This window comes from Necator americanus, chromosome III, assembly GCF_031761385.1.
Source record: "Necator americanus strain Aroian chromosome III, whole genome shotgun sequence".
Taxonomy (NCBI): domain Eukaryota; kingdom Metazoa; phylum Nematoda; class Chromadorea; order Rhabditida; family Ancylostomatidae; genus Necator; species Necator americanus.
Genome location: NC_087373.1, coordinates 32,873,179 through 32,896,191, shown reverse-complemented (window position 1 = coordinate 32,896,191; position 23,013 = coordinate 32,873,179). Strand labels below are relative to the sequence as shown.

Below are 23,013 nucleotides of genomic sequence, written 5' to 3'. Positions count from 1 at the left end.
ATTATTAATATTGTTATAAAATTACAACTACTATTAGTTACAACAGGTGTTCTCTCTCCTATGACTTACAGTAAAACAAAACTAAAAGATATAAAATTAATTAACATGGAATAAAATCGTATAAGAATACTCCACCTGAAATCCGTACCACCTCAGATTCGGGGTGATGCCTTGGTCGTGACGTCGTCGTCGTTGTGAAGCCGAGAGAGAAAGCGAGAGAAGGTCGAACGCAACGACTCGTAAAGACCACCGGATGAACGATGTGCGCACGGTTGGACGCATTTGTGTGCGCTTGCAGCAATAAAAAGCTTTCCGGGAAACGGATAACGCATCGCCGAATCGGAACAACAAGAAATTTATGGTTGTGTACGCATTCCGCATACGTTTCTGTGGAAACGAGAGATTATCTCAAGTCACTGCTTCTAGAACAGCATCGTATGGATTCAGAACTACATCAGAGGATGTTGCCGTCATTTCAAACCATGTTTCTACGATCTTCGAGACTGCGACGGAATCTTCGAGAGTACGATGAGTGAACGAAGTGTTTTTCTAAGTTCCGAAGTTTCCAAACACTCGCTATCTCTAACGGCACCAGCAGTGATCAGCTGCTAAGATTTATCGAAAGGATTAAAGATCCAGCACGATTCAACCATTTTCTTCCATTTCTGTACTGCTATTCGGTCAATTTAGGGACCGCTAACAATAAATTGCAGTTGAAAATGTGATTTTCTCAGTGAAAGTATGTAGAACTAGCAATTTTCCATTAACCCTCAAGAATTCCACGTTATGACATGATAATATACGTGGCTAAGAAAATATGGGTGTAGCGCAGTCGGTAAGACTTTCTACTATGACTAGATGATCGATCGATGGTTCGAAACCACCCTGGTGCCAACCAAACCTCTCAATTCCTCCGAGGTCGATAAATTGGTACCAAACTTTTCCGGGAGGATAAAACCAATGACTCGCTGCATCGGGTACCCCTCCTCCCCCGTCATTGTAAAGAGTAGTTACACTTTTGTAAACCTCAAACGATTCTAAATTGAAAGTGATCGCGTTGGCGCATCCCAAGCGCGGATTGATCGAGGTCAACCGCTTTATTATTTATTTTTTCAAGGAAATATTCTTGTCATTTTTCCTATGTCGAACCTACAACTGTTACTACTGCGATAAATTTCGTCAAAAATGCATCGGGAGTTTTTTTTTGAATTTCATTCTGCGCCGATTTTGACGACTTCCAGCGAGAAAATACACACTGTCGTCAAAGTGTTGCGACAAGAGTTCGAATTAATGATCAACTCATAACGCCGACGTTTTTCTAATATCCTTATAGCATGCACCACATCCTGCCCCGAGGCACATTTGGATCAAAACAACCTGTGGCTCGGTGTAATTGCTTAAGCGCGACTGTGCCCGAAGTGATAGGATGGGGTAAGCGAACGGGAGCTGGATAAAACCGTTACTCATTTCCGGACTCCGACTCCAGCATCCAAAGGTTCAAAAGAAAGCAGAGATCCCTTAAAAAAATTTCCTTTATTTCTTGAGTATATTCTCTTTTCGGAAAAAAAAATAATCGATCTACGTCGAAGAGGTTGTGGGTCACTCGAAAGTCGTCCGGCTCATCGCAAAACCCACATAATTCTTCCCTTTTTCAAGAACAATATTTTTCCATTGCTGCTAAATTACGATAAATCCTCCCACACAGTTTCCGCCCCAGAAACCTTTCTTTGGAACATTCTGACATATTTCCTCAACGATGTAGAAAGCGTCAAATTTATCACATTTCTTTATTTCTTCAATAAATTTTCGTTTATTCAAGTATCCATAGGAAGTGCAAGTACGGATGATGTTTCAGTACAAATTTTCAATTTTTACGTTACATTTTAAAGTTGCCGAAGGATGAGAACTGCGATAGAGTTGTCTATCCTTTAAAAACCAAAGATATCTGAGCGATACCACATTATATAGATATAGTAAAAGAAGTTTTATTCCTCTGTAGGAGCGGAATCCATAAAAACCGGAAGAAAAACAAGACATCCTCAAAGACTCATGTGAATGTTTATATTTACGCCAGTTAGCTAGTTTGAGTTCGTGATCAGAATTAATCATCGGAGTCGTTGGAGCCGAGAGATAAATATGGCACATAAGGCAGCAGTAATGGGGATAAATCACGATGAAATTATGCATTCAACGAAAACACGTGGATAAATTCTCGACGTACGGGCTCGTTTTAGCTCACCTGACAAAACTGTACGGTAATCAGAGGGAAGCATTTTTTTTTAGTTTTTCAGTCTTCTGAAAAAATAGGCATGAATGAAATTTGAGGAAGGAATTCCCGTTAATTGTTATTATTATTATTAATATTATTGTTATTATTACTATTATACTATGAATCCGAAAAAATAGACATGAATGAAATTTGAGGAAGAAATTTCCAAATCGTCATTATTATTATTATTATTATTATTATTATTATTATTATTATTATTATTATTATTATTATTATTATTATATTACTATTATTATTATATTATCATGACTTATTATTAAATCCTTATAGTCTCCTTAAGTCAATAAAAAAGTAGGACTTTTGTTTAATTGCGCAAAAAAACTATAAAGAAGCTCTTCATAGAGTTCCTCTTAGATCTCTGGTGGATAAATTCGATAAATTCTGTAGTTTATGAGCCTAGAGAAAATTTTGAAAACAAAAAATATCTTGTTACATTTTTCTGTAAGATAAAAATAGTAATAATAAAATTTACGAAATAAAAATAAGTAAAGCAATAATAATAATAACCGCAATAAAGATAATAAAATAATAAAATTAATAGAAAAATCAGACCAGCTACCAAATGAAAAAAACCGTAAGGTAGTCCTGATGCTTTTGCATTATTCATTTTTAGCGAAAAGAAGGAATAAGGATCCAGCCTGAATAGTTCCTTTTTCAATAATGACAGAATCTAAATAATTTTCTTTCCTTTGAGACTAACTAGAACATAAATGAGAATTTCCGGAAGAAATAGCAGTCAGGATTCATCTAGTAGTCCCGAGGCACTCAATAGGTCAATATACACGGAACCACCAAGTGTTTGAATTTGTTCCCGAAACAACGAAATGGATCGCCTCATCCGCCCACGGCGAAGAGGTTCTCATGTTTGTTTTGTTTCCTTCGCACCAGAAGATGCTGGCGAACATTCTCGAATAACACAGTTTTCGTAATGTTCTGATAAGGATGAGCAGAAAAAAAGAAACTGGAGGTGAACAGATGTGAACGTTAGAATCGTTGAATTGATGGAGATCATGCCGAAATTTCTCCTATTGGAAGGAAGAAAAAGACAAATAAATAAATAAGGATAAAGTGTGTGGCGGCAGTCCGCTTGGGACGCGTCCCCACGTTCACTTCAGAATCGTTAGAGGTTCACGAACGTGTAACTGGCCTATACAATGACTTGCGGTGGCGAGCCGATGTTTCGAGCCAGTGTTTTTTCCCCTCCCAGACAAGTCTGGTACCAATTCACCGACCCCGGAGGGATGAAAAGCTTGGTGAGCACTGGGGTGGAATCGAACCTCCGATCGATCGCCCGAGAGCGGAACCTCTAACCGCCAACACCACACCCGCCCCGGGTAAATAACCAATAAATAAATACTCAGAGATGAATAAATACACAGAGATAGATATAATAATTATCGATTTACTTACACGTAAACAAAGACCCTTTAGAACATTGCAATCACAAATATTTTCTTTGCGTATGCTCGAAACTAAAAACAGCATCTACATTAATGAGCGTATTCAGTTTAACCCTTTAGTAAAAATGATGCTGGATCGTCATCCCAGAAATCGCACGTCTCGAACGTCAAGGAATTGTAGAAGATGCAAGATTTCACGTAAAACTTGTAGGATTACGCTCTAAAAGTATCATATCAGTAAAAGTATTATTTGATCTTTACTATTCATAATAATTTATTAATGTTTATTTTTACTATTTGAGTTAGCGGTGGTTCAGTTGTTCGTTAGATGCCACGTGAATAAACCTCAAACTTGGGTAATTAAACCTTTATTTATCACGTACAATATACACCAATATCAGTGGCATGTTATGTTATTATATAAGGCACGTTACATGACAAATGTAAAGTAACAGGCGTGATATAATAATGCACACACAGAAATGCATAAACAGAAATGCAAGCATCACAAAAAGGGAGGTAAAAATATGTAAGCACACGTGGGAGGGAGGCAAGAGAAAAGGAGATGCTTTAGGCGAATGCTCGACTATGCTCTGAGCAATAAACACAGTTGGACTGCTTATATACGGTCCAACCTCTTTGTCTGCCCTCGGCGCTGTGTTGCTCTCCCAATCTGATTGTGCTCGAATAGTTTTTGCACACCAGATGCGCCTGCTGCGCGAGAGTGCAACTCTCATTCATTGCCTGTTATTCAAATGCTCTTTGTTTGAGCATACCCACCGAGCGTAAACATATTTTTCTTACTTCTTCATTTTTATGATCTATGGTCACATTTGTGACACTATTTTTTATTTATTTTTATTCTTATTTATTTTTTATTATAGTAGTATTATTTAGTCGTTTGTATGTGTTTTTGTGTATATGCGCAGAAAAAAAGTGGAAAAATGGATTTTGCGAATAGGAATCAATTTATGTTCATTCCTAATGATGAGCAAAATGAAATAAGTTACAAACAAAACAAAAAAAAAACTAGGATATGCTTCTTTTAATTTTTTTTTCTGAAGAATTGCTCTACTACGTACATGTGTCTCATTTCAGTAACATGCGACATTTCGTCACGTAAAGACATCGCTGTTCATCGCAGTGCATTATTTAGCGTTACTTCGTCATTTGATCAGGGGCTTTGTTCCGACGAAAATTGCTTGCAATCTTTAACATCTAAAAAAACGATTGTTTTCTGTTGATCAAGTTCCATACGGAAAATTTACAAATTTTTGTTTGTATCACATTCATTGCTTTTCGGGCCACGAACGAATTTCTGTCACATTCATTCACATTTACTATAACCGTCAGTTGCAGTATGAACAGCAGCAGATGATATGACGAGCAGAAAAAAAAACGTCAACACCAACCAAAGAACTTATAAGGCAAGGATCGCGCTCAGGATTGCATGGAAAGCTGATTCGTAGAATTTCTGTCGATTTATGTGAGTTCTGAGGGAAACGACCGAAGAAAATATGGAAGTGGCAGAGGCGAAAATTGAAGGAATCGGATGTTTGTTGAATTTCGATATGATGCAAATTACAGCGTTTTGAAGAAGATAACTAGTGGATTCACAACCTATCGGACGAAGCGTAAAACGTCGGCGAAACAGAACGAACGTTGCGAGTTTTTTTTTTTTTAAAGGCATCACCCCACGATTCTGAGCTAGTGCAGATTTCAGGTGGAGTATTCTTATAAGGGATAGTAGATTATGGAGAGGAGGGTGATTCCGTCCATTTCTTCCTAATTGCCGTAAAGAACGGCCCGGAAGATGCGTCGCGTGCACAAGACTGGCGCGCTCCAGTCGAACTCCCTGTAGAAAATAGTGCGGCAGAACCCTCAAAGCTATTTTTCTTTTTTGACGTTTTGACTCAAACAAATGTGTTTTGTTTTTTTTCCCTTTCGGTACACCATTGCTGTAAGTAAATAAGTAAATAAATAAATAAATATTCTGACTAAGACGAAGTGTGCTTCTACTTTTTTTGGTCCATCATTGGTATATGTGAATTAATAAATAAACAGTTATCCGCATCCACTTTCCAGATACCTATTTCCTCCTCCAAAGTTAATGTGATCTGGGCTCAATAAATAAAACCAGTGTCGAGAAGCGTCGATTCCAAAGTCCTTTATTAGGGCGAACTCACCATTGCTAGATCGTCGTGCTTATACATGGAGCGATTACAGAGGAAAATGTCGAGAATTTTCTAATAAAGCGAGCACAGACAAAACATATAGCGTGCATATTCAGAACAAAGACATCTGAAGGACTGTATTACTCATGACTGTTATTCTAGAATGTTCAAAACTTCAGGCATAGATTAAGCTTAATCTACATCTTCGATGACAGCCAGTAGCAGACACAAAAAGTAAAAAATCAGACCAGATTTTGTTAATGAAAAACAACAAACAATTAATGGAAACTTTGCTGATTAACGGAACTTTCACACAAAATTTATCGCTTATCCAGTCTCTCCGCAGCTTAGTTTAAATATTCTTCTCATAAATGCTCCATAATTCCTTGCAAAATTTTGCAAAAACCACTCTTTTGAAAGATCACAATAAGCTTAAGCAGATGTGGATATAAGTACAGATATAGGTATAGATATGAGTAAAATTGTTTGAAAGTAGTATAAAGTGGTGTGAAAATGTTTTTAAAACGTGTTCTTCGTAAGTTTTCCCTGAAATAATCATTCCGGCGGGGGACCAAACCCTTGATCGCTCGTTATCTCGTTATATTATAAAAGAAAAATTATTAAATCGAAGACAGGATGAAAACTTCCTGATCTTTCCAAGTGGTATGTGCACATATGTGCTGACACTTCTAATTCCTGCACTGAGCTATCTGTGGCATCCTTATTATAGCATATATTTTTATTTTACTTGCAACACTATGTATTAATGTTCAGAATAGTACTATTGAATGATATTTATTCAATCATATTTTGACATTTTATTTTAATTTTTTATTGAGTCTCAGTTTGTTTCTTTAACTCAATTTATTTCAGCTAACTTTCGATAGCTATACGAGCAGCTATCCTACAAAGAATTGGTGATGGGGTTATTTCCAAGGTCTTCCAAGAGAGGGAGGTCGTTTTCAGGAGGATTTCCCCAACTACACGCTTGACTCTGATTAAAACGGATATCTTTTATTTCGGGATTGTTCAGAATATATAACTCAGAAGAGAACAGGTTTTTTTTTCTGACTTAGAAGAACCAACCGTGATTTGTGCTCCGTTTTCTTCGTCTTCCATAGGATCCACTGTCTGGACGGAAATTTCCTTTGTTCCAGAAATATGAAGATCAAGTGTCATATAAGCGTACAGTTGGGTGCATCTTTAATAATTCAAAATGTATCAATCCTTCCAGTGTGTTCACGGTTTCTCGGATCTGCTTTAGAGCAATGGAACTAGTTTTTCAAATTTTCTTGAAGTTTCCTCGTAGTTTTTTTTTCTACACGGTGTTAACTGAAAAGATTAATTTCATGCACACATATACGTTCACATTGAATCCTAGCAAAATATGACACTAAATCAATTAGGTTTCCCTTCACTTATTCCTCCGCAGAGATAGACTTCTTCTAGGAAAATCAGCGGAAATCGCGGATATCGCTGGAAGGATAGTTTTGGAAAAAATTTTGCTCTGCTCATGTTAAAGTCATCGTGAAAAAAAAGAAAAATTCATAAACGCAATTTTTAATCAGTAGGAATCAGGCAACACCTCATTTCCACATATCAGTGATCTTCTCCTTTTTTGGCGCACCTCTAGTGTATCTTAGTTAACAAATAAATAAGTAAGTAAATAAATAAATAAACAAGCTTTGGCGGCATCACCACCACCATCACGGGAATTGGGACGCCACACCTGAATGTTCGTTGATCGCAAGCGATTGCGCAACATTGTGCAAGTGTTCATTTTAGTTGTGCTTTCTTTAAAAAGATCCTCACCTACTTATAAACCGTCCTCGTTCGTTGTGTTTTCCTCAGTTAACAGTTATAGGTACAAGTGCTTCTATTTGATGTCTTTCCATGAACTTAATTTTTTACTGCTGAACATATGAATTCTCCTCTTGTAAAATAAACCTCTCCGAACTTTTCGCGGTTTCTTTGTTATTGAATTTAAGTTTAATTGTAATAGAAGAAGTTTCTGTACCTTTTACATATGATACGAACGGTACCACCTGCACTAGGGTTGCATCTGATTTCTACGTGAGATGGTTTTCGTTTATAAAGTTTGTCTACAACTCGCAAATCCTTTTTTTTTTTGATTAAAATTTAAATTTTATTTGAATTTTCTCTATTTTGTAAATGCAAACTATTTTGTTAGATAATAAGCTGAATTACACCGATGTTTGACTAGCGGGTGTAGCACGGTTGGTGAGAAGAGGTTGGGATGTTGCTGCACCGCTGATGGTTTAAAACCGCCCCAGGACAACTAATGCCTTCTATCCCACCGGGATCAATAATTTTCTACAAGACTAATTTGCAAAAATAAAGTCATTAATTTAATAAACTTTCGGTTTCCGCAAAACATTTTTTAGACCAGGCAGCTGTTTATGAACCTCAAATGATTCTGGATTGAAAAAGTATTGAAAAAACGCGCTGGCCCCATTCCAAGTGGATCTATCAACTCTAGACACCTTATTCTTTGATCTTTTCACCGGGTTTTAAAGTAATTATACTAACATGCTTATTCTGGCAGCCTAATTAATTACTAATTATTCTCAAACAGCAATTGAATTGTTATTCTTCTTCTCATCGTTGTTTTCCCAATGTTTCGTCAATTTTCCATTAATTTACTTGCGTTTATCAAGACATCACTATTGTTTATTGATATTAAATATTATTATACATTAAATATTTTTCGTCATTGACCTAAAATTCACCTCAATATGAGATGCTCATGCTGTTGCATGGCACTAATAAGTATTTATTAGTGTTTATTTTTTATAGGACATAATAATTAAGTGACTAAATTAGGAAAAAAACAGAAATTAATCGTTAGTTTCCTTGCAACTTTTCTTTCTATGTTTCGTTTACGTTATTCCTTTTTTTGCGTTTGCGTTTTGCATGGGCTAAGTGGCTCTTTGAAGTGGGGTTGAAGCGGTTCTAAACGCTGACTTCTCTGACCCAGACACTCTGACTCATTTATTTATTTTCTCATTTTCATTTATTTTCTATTTTATTTTATTTTATTTTATTCATTTTCATCTATTTTCATTTATTTTCTTTTGAAGAAATGTTAGTGGATGTTGGGCACATTGGAACTTCCTCTAAGCTTTCTTTCATTGTTTTTCTATCGCTTTTGGCACCTTACGTACTGGTTTATTTCTCATTTATCTCGGGAGAATTCCAGAGTTCTATCCGATTTTATAGCGAATTATTCACATTATTAAACGTGATGTAGCGACACTTGGAGTTAGTATATGATCCTGGGAGATTTTAGTAATAGTAATAGTAGCGATATTTCCGTATCTTGTAGTGTAGCTCAATGAAAACGTCTCTGAAAACCAATTTGGCAAAAAAATCAAGTTATGAGAGAAGACAACAATTCTTTCGTTAACATAAAATGTTCACGTAATAATGTAATAAAATATGTATGTAAAATGTAAACAATGTAATTAAGTGATGTTGGCTTCCAAGTCACATACCGTCCTAGGCTGGTCAAAAAGTCAATAAGTAAACATCGAAAGGGGAGTGCGAAATATCGAAGATTTGATGAATAAGAGCTGATTTGGCAAATAATGAAAATGAATTATGGAGAAGTATTAAGTGTACATTTTGATTCACTGCAAGGAAGTCTTTCAAGAGCCTTAACGTCCATTATTATTTCACCACCAGCACACCATCATTCAAATATTTCTTGAAAAGTAGCGTAACGATTACGTTGAATTAACCTGCATCCATTCTAAGAAATCAAAAAATCTAATCTAGTGCTAAGAATTCACACTTTTGACCCATGTTTTTCATAAGAGTGCTAGTTTTTTAAAAGCTATATTTCCAACATTATCTGTCGATACTTTGAAAACTACGATTTTGAGGTCTGTCTTCTTTGAGGAACACCCTAGAAGATTCCAGCGATCGTCGCTAACATGTTTCTTTTGATTTATCATGGAAATTCGAAACCTTTGTTTATATGCCTTTTCTTATCTTCTTTTTTTATTTGTTGTCTTGGAGCAGAAATTGGAAATAGTTGAGCATGCATTAATCAAAGTTGCTTCCAGATTACTACTTGCCTCAAAGATGCCACCTTGGAATCACGAAGGTTATCAACATGAGTAAGTCGTAGTTCTTTGGAGTTCTTTTTTTAAACTTACGTAATTGAATTTTTACTTTACGTGTACCTAAAACAGAACATTTGTATCCCTTGTTTATTCTCATTGTTTTTCTTCATTTTCCTTAATTTTCAACTTTTTTGAGTCCGATGTGTTGAATTTATTTGAAAGAAGGATCTCGCTCTTTGGTGAGCCGACGAAGACGCCATCAATAAGTTATTTGTTTAAAAATCTTTTGAATTGTTTCCGCTCTCACAATCCTCAAAACAAAAAATAGTGCAACAGCCTACATAATCTGTAGTTCAATGGCCATTATTATTTCTTTGTAGCTATGAGAGTATGGTCAACAAAGGTCCCCGTGGAAACAACGGACGACGTAGGCGTTATGACCGTTATCCAGGAAAAAAGGTTTCTGATCAGACGTTGATCTCAAAAACCGTCTATGATCCTCAGAATACCTTGAGCAAGGTGTTTATATCTTCTTTCTTCCTTAATCAACTGTATTCACCCTCAGTAGGAACCAAACATTGCAGAGAGCATATAAACGTCTTCGTGCTGATCAATCAGATGGCTTTTGTTTGAATGTGAGCTACTCTTTGAATAGGAAGCAGAGATGGAAAACGGTGAGCAAAATTATATCTTTTCAAAACTGACCCACTCCAACTTCCTTGTGTTCCGTAGTTTTTCAGATTAATCCTGCATCGCTTCTCAGCGATAATCCTCCATGGTTCCCAGAACCTTGTATAGTGAGCCGTGAATTTACACCTTTCTTCTTCCGTTCTGGTGAGCATTTAGTGACTTTATGCTTTGTATAACCGGTAGATTTGATTCGTTGGCAAATATTTACCTAGACACAACTCACAGTTGTTAAAGACAGCATAGCACGAATTTGAGGTGGTGCGGATTTCAGGTGGAGTATCTGTATACGGGGTCGTTGATTATGGAGACGGCGGTAGTTTCGCTCATCTCTCCCTGCATCACTGCAAGCAGCCGCCTTCAGAATGCTGTTTTGTACGATCTATTGCAACGCTCCACCCCTTGCTTCGCCGCCGCCCTACGATTCGTCGCAAATCAATTCGGACTGTCCCGATAGGCAGTGGGGGACGCTACGCATGCAGGGGTGGCGCGCTGCTATAGAAGGCATCGTACAAAACAGCATTTACAAAACAGGGGCCGGCTGCTTGCATTGACTCAGGGAGAGATGAGCGGAACCACCCCGGTCTCCATAACCTACAACCCCGTATACGGATACTCCACCTGAAATCCGTATCATCCCAGATTCGTGGTATGCTGCCTTTGAAGAGCGAGACTTCCACATTGTAACACGGGACATTATCTCGATGAAAATCAAAACTTACACGAATACAAATATTGATGGTTCTGAAAGCGTTCTGTAGGAATTTCGATGTGAGTAGCGTATGCCCGACTTATACGTTTTGTTCGTTTGTTACGGAAAATTTGTTCTTTCCTTTTCTCTTTTTTAAAGTTCTATCAGCTAGTTTTCGAAAGCATGGACTAGTCAAATGCTGACTATTTACACCTTGAGTATCAATGTGGGGCAATGGGGAATACTGAAATCCCCAAATAACCAGGACTACGCTTTGCGTTATCTTCTGACAGACATTCCAGGATGTTTTTAAATATGAGAAGAAAAGTACAGATGTGTTGAAATATCCACGGTTCTCCCCCACTAGTGACATCACAACCTCTTAGCAGCGAGCGTCCCCAGGTAGCGTGGAGCTAATCGCGGACAAAAAGCGACCTTGTGCCCAGCTTGAGATGGATTCAGTGAACAGAATCTCTGTTTCTGTTGTGCTAGGACTGACCCATAACATCCTTAAATCCCGCTCGTCGGTCAGGCCAAAAGCCTGCAATCAAGTGACTTCGAGGTGTAAGGGAGGAGTTTTAGAGTCGCCTCCGACAAATAAACTCGTCTACTCCGGGATTTACAACGCACGTACGCTTGCATCGAAAACGACTCTTTTAAACAACTTATGATGTGAATCAGACGTATGCGGATGAGATGTTGTTCAACACCAGCTTCGATTATCTTCGTCGCTTGCGCTCCAACATCGAGCTGCGAAGAAGTCGAAGCTTTCTAAATGGAAATAGAGAAAACCTACAGAGAAGACCCCGACTTCTACAATCTTTTTGTAGAAGTCATAGTCTTCTCTGTAAGTTGGTGATTTCAACGCCAAACTTTGTTCCAAAAGAACGGTACCCACGGCCTACAGTACGAACAGGGGGAATGGCCCTCCGAGTTTATCATGTTGACTAATACCAACCATGGGGACTCGGAATTCCAGAAGCCCTTCTCTGGACGTGGGAGTCACCCGGTGGAGGTTACTGTGACCGATATGTGGTAACAAAATTGACCACACCATCGTCAGCAAAAGGTTTTGTCTGAAGGATTTAGCTTTTGCACAAAAGTTCTATAGGGGATCGGACTTTGCCTCCTCCGAGGGGAACTTTTTTCATACGGAGAGAAGAGGAAGCCGCGAAAATTAGAGAGCTTAGTTCCAGGACTATCGTCATCTGGGATTTCTTCGCTACGCTAGCCGGCTTTTGGAAAGACTCCGCAACAACATAGACTCGTTGAACACCTTCATGACTGCACGAGGAGGGCTGAGAGTTTTAAAAAACCATTAAGAGACTCCTGTTCCCCGAAACTATTGAGCCAATATGCTAACTTGTAGCAGCACGAGCCGAAGGCAACCACGAACTCAAGTCTGAGCTCGCAAGACTTTGAAGAGAAGTGATAAAAGAAGATCTTAAAGAGAGAAAAGCAGAAGTGTTGGCTGAAGTTGCAGAGGCGGATAGGTGCGTCCGGTTTCCTCGTTGAGATTTCATCAATCGCTAAAAGAATATGGCTGGTTGCGTGGTTGAACCAAAATGGAACAACTGCAACAACTGCATCGAAAAGAGGAATGGAGAAAATTATCCACGATTCTTTTCTGACCTCTGTTCATGTCCACTTGCCTACTCACTCTGTAAAGGAAGATGGGCATGTCATTCCAGGGGTTCTTCCTTCCGAAGCATGTTATCATGCTATCATGTCGGTTGGACCTACCCCAGTATCAACACACGATCGAGGATTTCACTCGTTATCTGTCGGAATGAATGGTTTTAAGCTACGGAAAACCAGCAAGACGTTGTTGTATAAGAATTGAGATCCACACGACAATTCCAACTTTCGCCCAATCTGCTTACTATCTGTCATCTACGAGCTCTTTACAAGAGTAATCCTCAACAGTATTGAAAAAAATGTTAGATGAAGAACAGCCTTTGTTGCACTGTTTCGAAACTCATCAAAGTATCACAGGAGCAGCAGGAGCCGCTGTGTCTTAACTTCATCGACCTAAAGAAAGCCCTTGACTCAATTGAGACGGAGGCGGTCATGGAAGGCTTTGACAACCAATCCCTACTAACTACACAAAGGTACCTGCAGAGTTGTACAGTAACTTCACAACCGAAAATTCGCCATACTGCAAGAATATCATCATCGTGAAAAGAGGGGTTCGAGGCGACACAATTTCATTTATAATGTTGACGGCCACTCTCGAGGACGCAACGCGGAAGCAAGCACGGGACGAAATGGGAGTGACGGTTGATGGTTGGCAACTGCACTATCTGTGCTTTGCTGACAATATCGTTCTGTTAACATCTAAGATCAGCCAAGCGGAACGAATGGAACGAATGCTGGACGAATTCGACTAAACATGCCGATGCATCATCCTTCAGGTGAATCTGCAAAAAGCGATGTTCATGCGAAACGGGTGGTTCTCGGATGCCCAGTTTACGCTTGACGGAACGAACGTATCCGAATCCACCAACTGCATTTATCTGAGTCGGGAAATGGACATGAAGAAGGGCCTGACCCCCAAGCTGAACAAGTGGAAACAAGCTGTCTGGGATCGGTTTAAGAGCGCCAAGGATGTTGCGAAGAAGACCGAGAATACCCGACTCCGTGTTCACCTCTTCAACATCACACTACTTCCTGCGCAATCGAAAGAGTGAAGCTAGGAGCATGTTACTTCACAAAAGTGATTAACAGGATTTATAGTTCCTTCCTACGTCAACGATCAAAAATTAGAGACGTCGCCGCGTTTGCCAAGGCAAGCAAATTAAGATGGGTCGGACACGTGATGCGCTTCGACGAAAACCGTTGAGAGCCATGGGCGACTGAGTAACACGCAACATTAAGCGCACTGCGGAAAGACTGCCGATCCGATGGTCCGATTTCTTCACGAGTTCCTTCAATGTGAATTTGGATCAGAAACCACTAAGAACTCAGGTACGCGATCGAGACAAGTGGGAAGATTACTGTCGCCAGATCGATCATCTGGAAGATCAATGGGAGCTAATATGATCAAAGTAAAATAATGTTAGAATTTTATTGATTGAATGAATTCAAATGCAAATTTTTCGTGAAGGTAGTAAAATGCTGAACACCATGATGTCAACTACCTCTACATCACAACCACTAATCAATTACTGAACTTATTCTCCAATCCGTTCACTTTGTCGCTCCACTAACATGTCCATATGAAATAATGCTAAATATTTCTTTAAAATATTTTGTAATATTACATACTTCCAGATGATTCCATTGAACCTTCAATAACCAGGCTGCAGTTCCTCAATGACGATGTGTTGACGACATTTTCCTCTGCAGGAACCAAAAAAACCGTAAATATTTCATACATTGCTGTAAGCTAAGGTACCTTTTCTACGAGTGAACAAAAATTTTAGATTCGACACTATATTATTCGAGTGAATGAGAAGCGCGAAACGGAGAAGGATGAGGTAGAACCTGCCAGAGTGCTATTCAATATCATCAAGCCACCTAGGCTTAAATGCCATGTAGATAAGAGATTCAAGGAAGGTGAGATAGGGGCTTCGGGCTCTATTCGTTCACCTGAAGGAAAGCACATTAATAGGATATTGATAGAGCTGCTGTGTGAATAAAAGTGGTCGCGGTGCAGCCTATGAGATTTTTCATGCGCGTAGTTGGGTTTATCCACATACATCCACAAGTAATCCGCTGGTGATTTCATGCATCAGTGACTAACGTTCAGACACGATGGATGTGGATGTGGATGTAAGGAAGTTTTGGAACGTATCAAACAAATTCTACCTTCACAGTACAGAAATGATTATTGATCTAGTGGCAAGGAGGAAAATAATACTGGTCCCACTTCGGTGCAAAAAAAAATTCAGGCTTTCTTGGTTTATTGTGGAGGTTCTAGAGCACCATAATCATAATCATGATAATTTTAGAATGTTATATGAAGTAAGTTAAAAAAAGTAACTTTTCGAACAGCATGGAAATGGATAATAAATTCTGAAGGAATGAGAGAACCATAAGATGTTCAACTTGTCCCGATAATCTTTTAGTAGTAATATTTTGCCAGTTGCTATTTTTGTTCTCCCTCTCACATTCTCTTTCTTTATTCCTATTCTATATTCTCCCTCCTCTTTTGTTCTCCCTCTTATATCGTCATTGGTGTTCTCATTTGGAAATATTTTAGAAAAATGGATACCCACTCCTTTAGAAGATCCCAAGTTCGTTGACTGGGATGAGGTCATAGACTGTTCACCCGCTCTCGAAGAAAGACTTACCGATCTTCAAATTTCCGCTGCAACTCGGCGGTGAGGAATATTTATTTGTCAACAAGTGCCTTAATTAGGAGCTATACGATTTTCAGCGCTAAACTTACACTCGGAGATTTTATTTCTGATAAACCGCCGTCAATATCTTCAAGAAGAGCTAAAAGTCTGAATTGTACCTCTGATACAGATGATTCCTTTGAGGTAAGTCTCAGCAGTTCCGCTATTGATTTTTCCACCAACGAAAATTAAAAACCGTTATTTCAGTTTGTCACAATGAAGCCCGCTAAATTGTGCGATATCTCGAAATATACCAACGCACCTCATATTTTTGAAATTTTTGACATTAACATGAAGGATTTGGGCAATTTTGATTTGCAAGAAGAGGTCAGTGTTTTAAAATCCCATTACTGCAGCTAGCATCAAAGTAGGTAGGAAAAACGCTAATCCATAGTTTGAAGTTGTCCCTAGCTATCCATGGAAATTATTTTTAATGACTAGTGCCCACATTCCATCACGTAACAAATTTTTTAAAAAACCGTAACATTTTCGTTCGGCGTAAGTTCGAGATACACACGATTATATTTCCGTACCAGTATTTCTTAGTCATTTGAGGAACTGCGATCTACACATTCTGTGACTTTTTTAGGTATGACCATTATTATTATTATTATTATTATTTATTACTGTTATTTTCTTATTTTCACCTTAAAGTCGATGACGCAATGTTTGTGCTTATATGGTTGTCTGAACTTAGAGGAAGTATGTTTGCGTGAAGCGTAATTTTAAGCGATGTCTGGAAATATATGATCAAAGACCTTTTTGAAAGCGACTAGTTCCAGTTTCTGTTTACTGTTTGTTTCTTTTTTGCTTTTCGAAACAAAAACAACTGTTCCTGCCCTTCCCTGAAGATATTCTCTGACCTACGCATGCATCATTAAATTATCTTTTTTTCTTTTTTCGGAGAAAACATCAGTTTCCCTCTTTTAAAATCAAAAAAATGCGCTACTGTTGTAATCCTTCGGAAGAAGTGTGGATAGAGTTACAATCACCAGATAAACTATTAAATAACTTTTAGGTTGCACTACATGTGCCCAGTTATTGGGTGGTGCAATGGTTTGGATCAGAACGGGTGTCTATCGCATCTCAAAGTATGGTGCAATTGAACTTTGTTCTGTTTTTCGAGATCTTAAAAGAATTTGGTGTTCTTAGGTAAATTTTATTTATTTCTTTTGGGTTTTTTTTTTGGGGGGGGTTTAAAAAATTTTTTTTTTTTTTTTTTTTTTTAAAAAAAGGGGAAAATTGGGCTCTTTTTTTTTAAAAAGTTGGGGGGGGGGCGGGGTTTTGCCGCCCCGGCTCCTTTTTGTTTTTTTTTTTGGGGGGGGGAAAAAAAAAAGAACCCCCCCCCATAATCTTCTATACCTGTAAGAATATCACCCAAATCCTCCACCTCAGATTCGTGGGATGATGTCTTTCAACATAATTTGAACAATTTCAGTACAACCACCAAAAATTTAGTCGTACTTCAGGATTCGCTTGAATATAAACTCCCAGTTCTCAGCGGAAGAACACAAAATTGCGCTTGGAAAACTTCTCAGAAAGGAAAAAAATTCCTCGTCATTATTCAAGGACCTTGTCGGGTTCATCTTCAGGCTGGAACCGTGAGCATTGTTTTTGGCATTCTGTTGTTGTTATCACATACTCAGAAGTGTTACGACTTTTTTCTTTATAGGATTCACACTGAAAAGGAGGAGGAGAATCGGTTCGACAGCTGCAAAAACAATTTTCCCCGTAAGGTTAACAGTGAAGAGATGGCCGTAGTAGTGAGTATCTGGATCTGTTGACTTGATTTCTCTAATAAGTTTAGATGACCGCCGTTGCATATATGAGTTTAACATTTCTTTTCAAATCGTGCAAAATGGAATCCTACGATCACCGTACATAACACAATCAACACTTCAGTACTTTTGCTTGAACAATAGATTTCAGAAAAAAAGTGAAAATCAAGAAAAAAAATCAAAGATCAGGATTTTGTTGTTACGTTACATCTCCTAAGGTATGAAAATTGTAATTGGGCGAAAGTGTTTCATGGCTGCTAATTTGTACTATCCTCTCTCGTTTACATCAGGTTGGTCTCTGCAAAAAGGGTTAGTGTACGGCGCATACGGGTTCACCGGACTAAGTGAAGGTTGCTCAACATTCTTTGTTCTTTTTTCTTTTTTTTTCTTGAAAAAAAAACTAAGTTAGGTAAGTTAATTAAGAAAACTGTGAAGATGTCTACAATCAATGATTTCTCTTGGGATGCGTAAATGGAATCGAGTTCAGTACAAAATCGCTCAAATCACCGTATGGTCGTATGCCTGGCCAATCCAGTGATTTGCAGGCGTCAGCCGATGTGAAATGATGTCGGTGTTTTATCTTCCCAAGCAAGAGTGGTAATTTAACGGATTAGGAGTAATAAAGGATTCGCTTCGCCTCGGGCAATTTCAAGCAATCGAATGTGCAATCGCAGCCAAATCTCTCCAACACTTCCCCATTAAAGCAGATAGTAATTCTTTATAGCTAATGCAACTGCGGATATACAATCGATTTTTCCTCGTCTGGGAATCCAACGCAATCGTTCAGTACAAGTCTGAATGATATCAGGATGATATATTCGAATTTATCAAGACTGCTACGCCAACTTTTAAGATGTGAAGCATCAAATCTTGTTCTAGGCTACTCGTTGTAACGAACGTGACCAACTGGAATTCGTCCGACCGTTTTACAGTCAGGATGGCGTTGAATTCGATAAATCAGTGGTGAGATCACGAGTATGAAGTTTTCGTTCTGCTTTCATTCTCTCCTTCCTTACACATTATAGAAATTAAGTCTTTGAAAAATGAATCAATCCTTCACCTAGGAAAATGGAGCGAAGTGCAGTAATTGTAATTCTTCGAATGCGGATGATCTGTTTATGAGTACAGATGGGATGATGTGCAGACAGTGTGTAGCTGCTTTCATGATTCGACAGCTTCGTCTAAACCATGCACCACCACTCTGCATTCCAGTTAGTTCTTCGAATCCGAAATTGTACTTTGCATGATCGTTTATGATACTAAACAGATTAAAGAGGCATTATTTCTAGCTTAGTGGCTCAACACAGAGCTCCTCTATCGACCTCCTTTATGCTGTTCTTCCTCTTCCTGTGATGTCACTGATCGTTAAGGTAGCGTGCTTGGTCATTTAAAATCCGAATGTGACTAGGAGAACAATCTTGCTCTCCGTTAAACCTGTATGATTTCTGTCTTAGATACTGGTGAAGGGTGGAGAACTATCGTCTTAGTATCGCTCGCAAAAATGAATTGTAAAGGACCCTGAGTCAAATTACCTGCACCTTCCGTTCGTCTGATCATCAATAAAAAGCTCACGGGGTAACTGTTATAGGTGGTGTGGAAGAATGGCTAAATTCATGTTCGAAAAGTTCCCTTCCCTTCTTTGCTACTCGTTACTGTCGTCGATAGGTGAAGTAGGTGAAGTAAGAGGTTCTGAGCGTTTTTTTTTTCGCTTTATTTCGACGATAAAATTTACACGTTTAGGAATAACCGATTTAGATCAAATATGCGCCGTTTTGTTCGTTAACTTTTGTTCATTTTGAATTCCATAGTTTAATGACAATTTCATGATTCCGCATTTGGAGAAGTCCTCGTCCTTGATTTACATGACTTAGTCAGCGGTCTGATACTATTTCCCGACGAGATTGCCTTTGCAAGCTTGAGCCCGATGAACTCCTCAGAACTCGTTGAACGAGGCGATCTACTGGTCTCCTCAGTATATGTCCAAAGAAGCGAAGATAGCCACATCAATTTCCGCACAAAGATCTTCACAGTCGCATTCTCCAGGTCAAAATTAGCCACGCGGCCGTCTAAGCATCTTTCTTTCCGTGCAATCAAGCTTTTTCGTCACCCTAAGCGGCGCTGCCTAAGCATCCGATCCGTACATCATGATGGGGCGAATCCCGAATACGTAGACTCGCAGCTTGACGTCTTTGGTGATGGTGGTCGACTACAGACATTTTGTTAAAAAGTTGAGTGCGGAAATAGCCTTAGCGCATCTTTGCATCTTCTTTATCTTTCTCGTAGCTGCCGTTGTTCTTCAACATACAGCCTAAGGAAGAAGAAGAAGAAGAAGAAGACTTCCGATCAAGTTGCTGACGTGGATTTTCCTAAGAAAACGTTGCCGCTTTTGTTTTCCAACAGTGTTCAAACTTATTAGTGACAATTACAATCTTTAGCCAACCTTTGACCTCTTTTTCCGGGAAGGTGATTGTAACCACCAGGGTTTGTATCGGCATCCTTAGCTGCTACGGCGTAGTGCCCTTCTCAAGATAACATCGTCATAGTAAATTTTTCCCGTAACATTTTCTATTAGACTATTATTATTCATATTTAGACTACTTTTAGAAGTCGTACCTCCACCATTTCCGCCTAATGTACCCACAATCTCGATTGCTTCAGTGCCCTCAATGCTCCATCTCTCTTGTAATAAAGGAACTAAGCGGTAGTTTCATTGATTTTTGGTTGATAGTCGCCTCTGGACAATGGTAATTTTAGAGTTCAACTGCTGCATTTGTTCATACTGTGGGTGCTGTTGGTGCTATCTGTGTAACTGTGAGCCGCATTGGCCACTGACTTGTAAACAGTTCAAGGAGTGGAACAAGAAATGGGAAACACAATGTAAATTATTTTGACATTCCGCAATCCACATGTTATCCTCGGTGACTTTCGATTTATCAGAATACTTAAAAGCATCACCCCCACGAATCTGAGGTGGTGCAGATTTCAGGTGGAGTATTCGTATACGGGGTGGGAGAGTACGGAGAGGGAGGTGAATCCGTCCATTTCTTCCTAATTGCCGTAAAAAACGGTCCGGAAGATGCGACGCCGCACAAGGCTGGCGCGCTCCAGTCGAACTCCTTGCAGAAATAGTGCGCCAGAACGCCCGAAGCCGTATCTTCCGGGCCGTTTTTTTACGGTAATTAGAAAGAAATGGACGGAATCCTCCCCTCCCCCTCCCCATTCTTATCAGTGAAGAAATTTCAGACCTCTTCGAGAAATTTAATCTGGACGTCGGCGAACGCCTCTTATGCATAAAGTGTTGCTGTGAGGGCATCTTTTATGTACGCAGTGGTGTTGTTTTAAGAGTTTTTCAAATTTATCGATAACATACGAAGTTTCTAGATTTCCAAATGTTAAGGCTGCTGAGAATTCAGCTCATGGAACGTTGTGCAGCAACTTCAACAAGAAATGTTGGCGCCAGTATGATAAGGACGGGCTGATGCGCCCTAAATTCGATTTATACTGGCCTTATACTCCAAGATTTCGAAAGGAGTTCCACAAGCCAGATGAGGATGAATTTTTCAAAAATGTGGGTTGTTACCGCTTTGTTTATACGCAAATAATAATAATTAGCAATGTTTTGACTCAAATAGGAAGTTTTATTTAGGGAACTCGTGTTCATCCCGAATATCTGGAGCCGAAAAAGCTAGTCAAAAAGGAATTCGCTGCTGTGAGTTTGCGTGTACAAGGAAGAAATTTCTTACTTTGTCATATAGAAATGCGTTTAGATATGTGCAGAAGCGAGGAGCCTTCGTTTCGATGAAAAGAAACAAAGAAACTTCGAGGAAGAAGTATGCAAGATTTTTGATGACGAAGCGATGCAGCAGAGAGCGATTGGAATCCGAAAGACTGTAAGATCAATTGCTAAGATGTTTCTAAAAAGACTCCTTGAACCAAAATATTTAGGCGCTAACACTTGTGGAAAACTGTACAGCTTTGCTGTATCTTCATCGAGCTGAAAACAACCAACATTTAAAGAGGAAGGTATCGCGGCTTTTCCACCTGTACCTAATCTTCGAAGAAGCAATTTCCAGTCATCGGTATTTCCCATCCTTTTTTTTCGTCAAATATTGAGTGATCACAATATTTTACTTTATTAATATAGTAATAATATTTTAGACAGGATTTTAACGCTCATTTTGCTAATTTGGACAAAGAACTATCTGATGTGATCATCTCATTTCGTCACTATCTCGTACAGGAACAACCGCAAGTCCTTCTGTAAGCATTCATAGGAGGAGAGGAACTCCCACAAGTAAGATAAGGTCGATCATAAACTGATCATCACTAAACCTGCACACGGATATGTACATGCAACATGAAAACAGAATAAATAAAAGTTTTATAAAGTTCACACTGTCTTTGAATGAGTAAATCCAGTAAACACAGTAATCCGCGTATTTGAGTTAACGTAGTTTTCGTAACGTAGCATTTCTGGGAACGGATGTAGCGCAGTCGGTTAGAGGTTCCGCTGCCTTCACGATCGATCGGAGGTTCGAATCCGCCTTAGTGATCACCAAGCCTTTCATCCCTCCGGGGTGGATAAATTGATACCAAACTTGTCTAGGAGGAAAAAAACACTGACAAGGCACATCGGCTAGCCCCAGCAGGTCATTGTATAAGGCAGTCAGACGTTCGTAAACCTCAAACCATTCCGAATTGAAGTGAGCGTGGGGGCGCATCCCAAACGGATTGATTAACGCCAGACACTTTATCCTTTTTTCATGTAATGTGATTTTACACCGAAGAAGTCGGAAAGCACAGTAACCAATAGTTCAGAGGACAAGCCTTGCTCAATTTCTCATGACAAAGAGGGCAGAAACGTTCACTGCGGTGTAGCATTCCAGCGCTTCAGAAGACAAGGAACATTGGTGGAAGCTCATTTGTTAGAACGAAAAGTATTCATTCAAATACTTCTCAATATAACTTATCCTATCAACTCTCGATACATCTATCCGCTCTTTTCCATTCATTCATCAAGCAAAGGTGTCAAAAAGTGCACTTAGGCAAAGATATTTGGAAAATACTTGCACCAACCTCAAGTTGCTTGTTGCTGTAATGAAGAACTGAATGTTGAAAAATACAAATTCGCCTTACTTTACGCGTTGGCATATTTAAAATGTTAGGCAGCATGTGAACTAGACAAACTTGTACCGGAAAACTTCGGGGACAGAAGCACAACGATAAAAGGAAGGTGAAAAGCAATCGGCATCGATCAATCCCGTTGGAATGATCCAACAGTGACGATTTCAGTCCATAATAGCAATGGTTTTCAAGAAAAGGAGAGAATGAAAATAAAATCTTTTAGCAAAAATCCTCCTTCGTGAAACACTGTAAGTGAAGTTAGTTTTTATAGACTAAGTGCTGAGTTATTGGACTCAGTCCGAAATACTACAGGTTTTAACGCGCAGCTGATAGTCCAAAATTTTCTCTTTCTTTCGTTGTGAGATTACGATGGCACGGTGCCATAAATTGTTAAAGCATCAAGAAAATCCCTTGACTGCAAATCTCGATCTCTGCAGG

At 38.9% G+C, this 23,013-nt stretch overlaps 1 protein-coding gene across 1 annotated transcript; it reads left to right on the top strand.

The window, feature by feature from the left end:
• Positions 1–9,971: 9,971 nt before the first annotated feature.
• RB195_011739 (uncharacterized protein) lies at positions 9,972–21,715 on the top strand (the record flags this gene model as incomplete). The annotated part of the gene is made up of 23 exons (XM_064193286.1): positions 9,972–10,006; positions 10,333–10,471; positions 10,537–10,626; positions 10,693–10,786; positions 14,604–14,692; positions 14,756–14,888; positions 15,535–15,655; positions 15,712–15,817; positions 15,881–16,000; positions 16,692–16,825; positions 17,143–17,274; positions 17,346–17,436; positions 18,331–18,414; positions 18,516–18,662; positions 18,741–18,821; positions 20,056–20,152; positions 20,206–20,328; positions 20,695–20,771; positions 20,849–21,019; positions 21,098–21,160; positions 21,219–21,341; positions 21,397–21,530; positions 21,610–21,715. The coding sequence occupies 23 exons, from the start codon at positions 9,972–9,974 to the stop codon at positions 21,713–21,715; spliced, it is 2,490 nt and encodes an 829-aa protein (XP_064050869.1).
• Between the last annotated feature and the right edge of the window lie 1,298 nt (positions 21,716–23,013).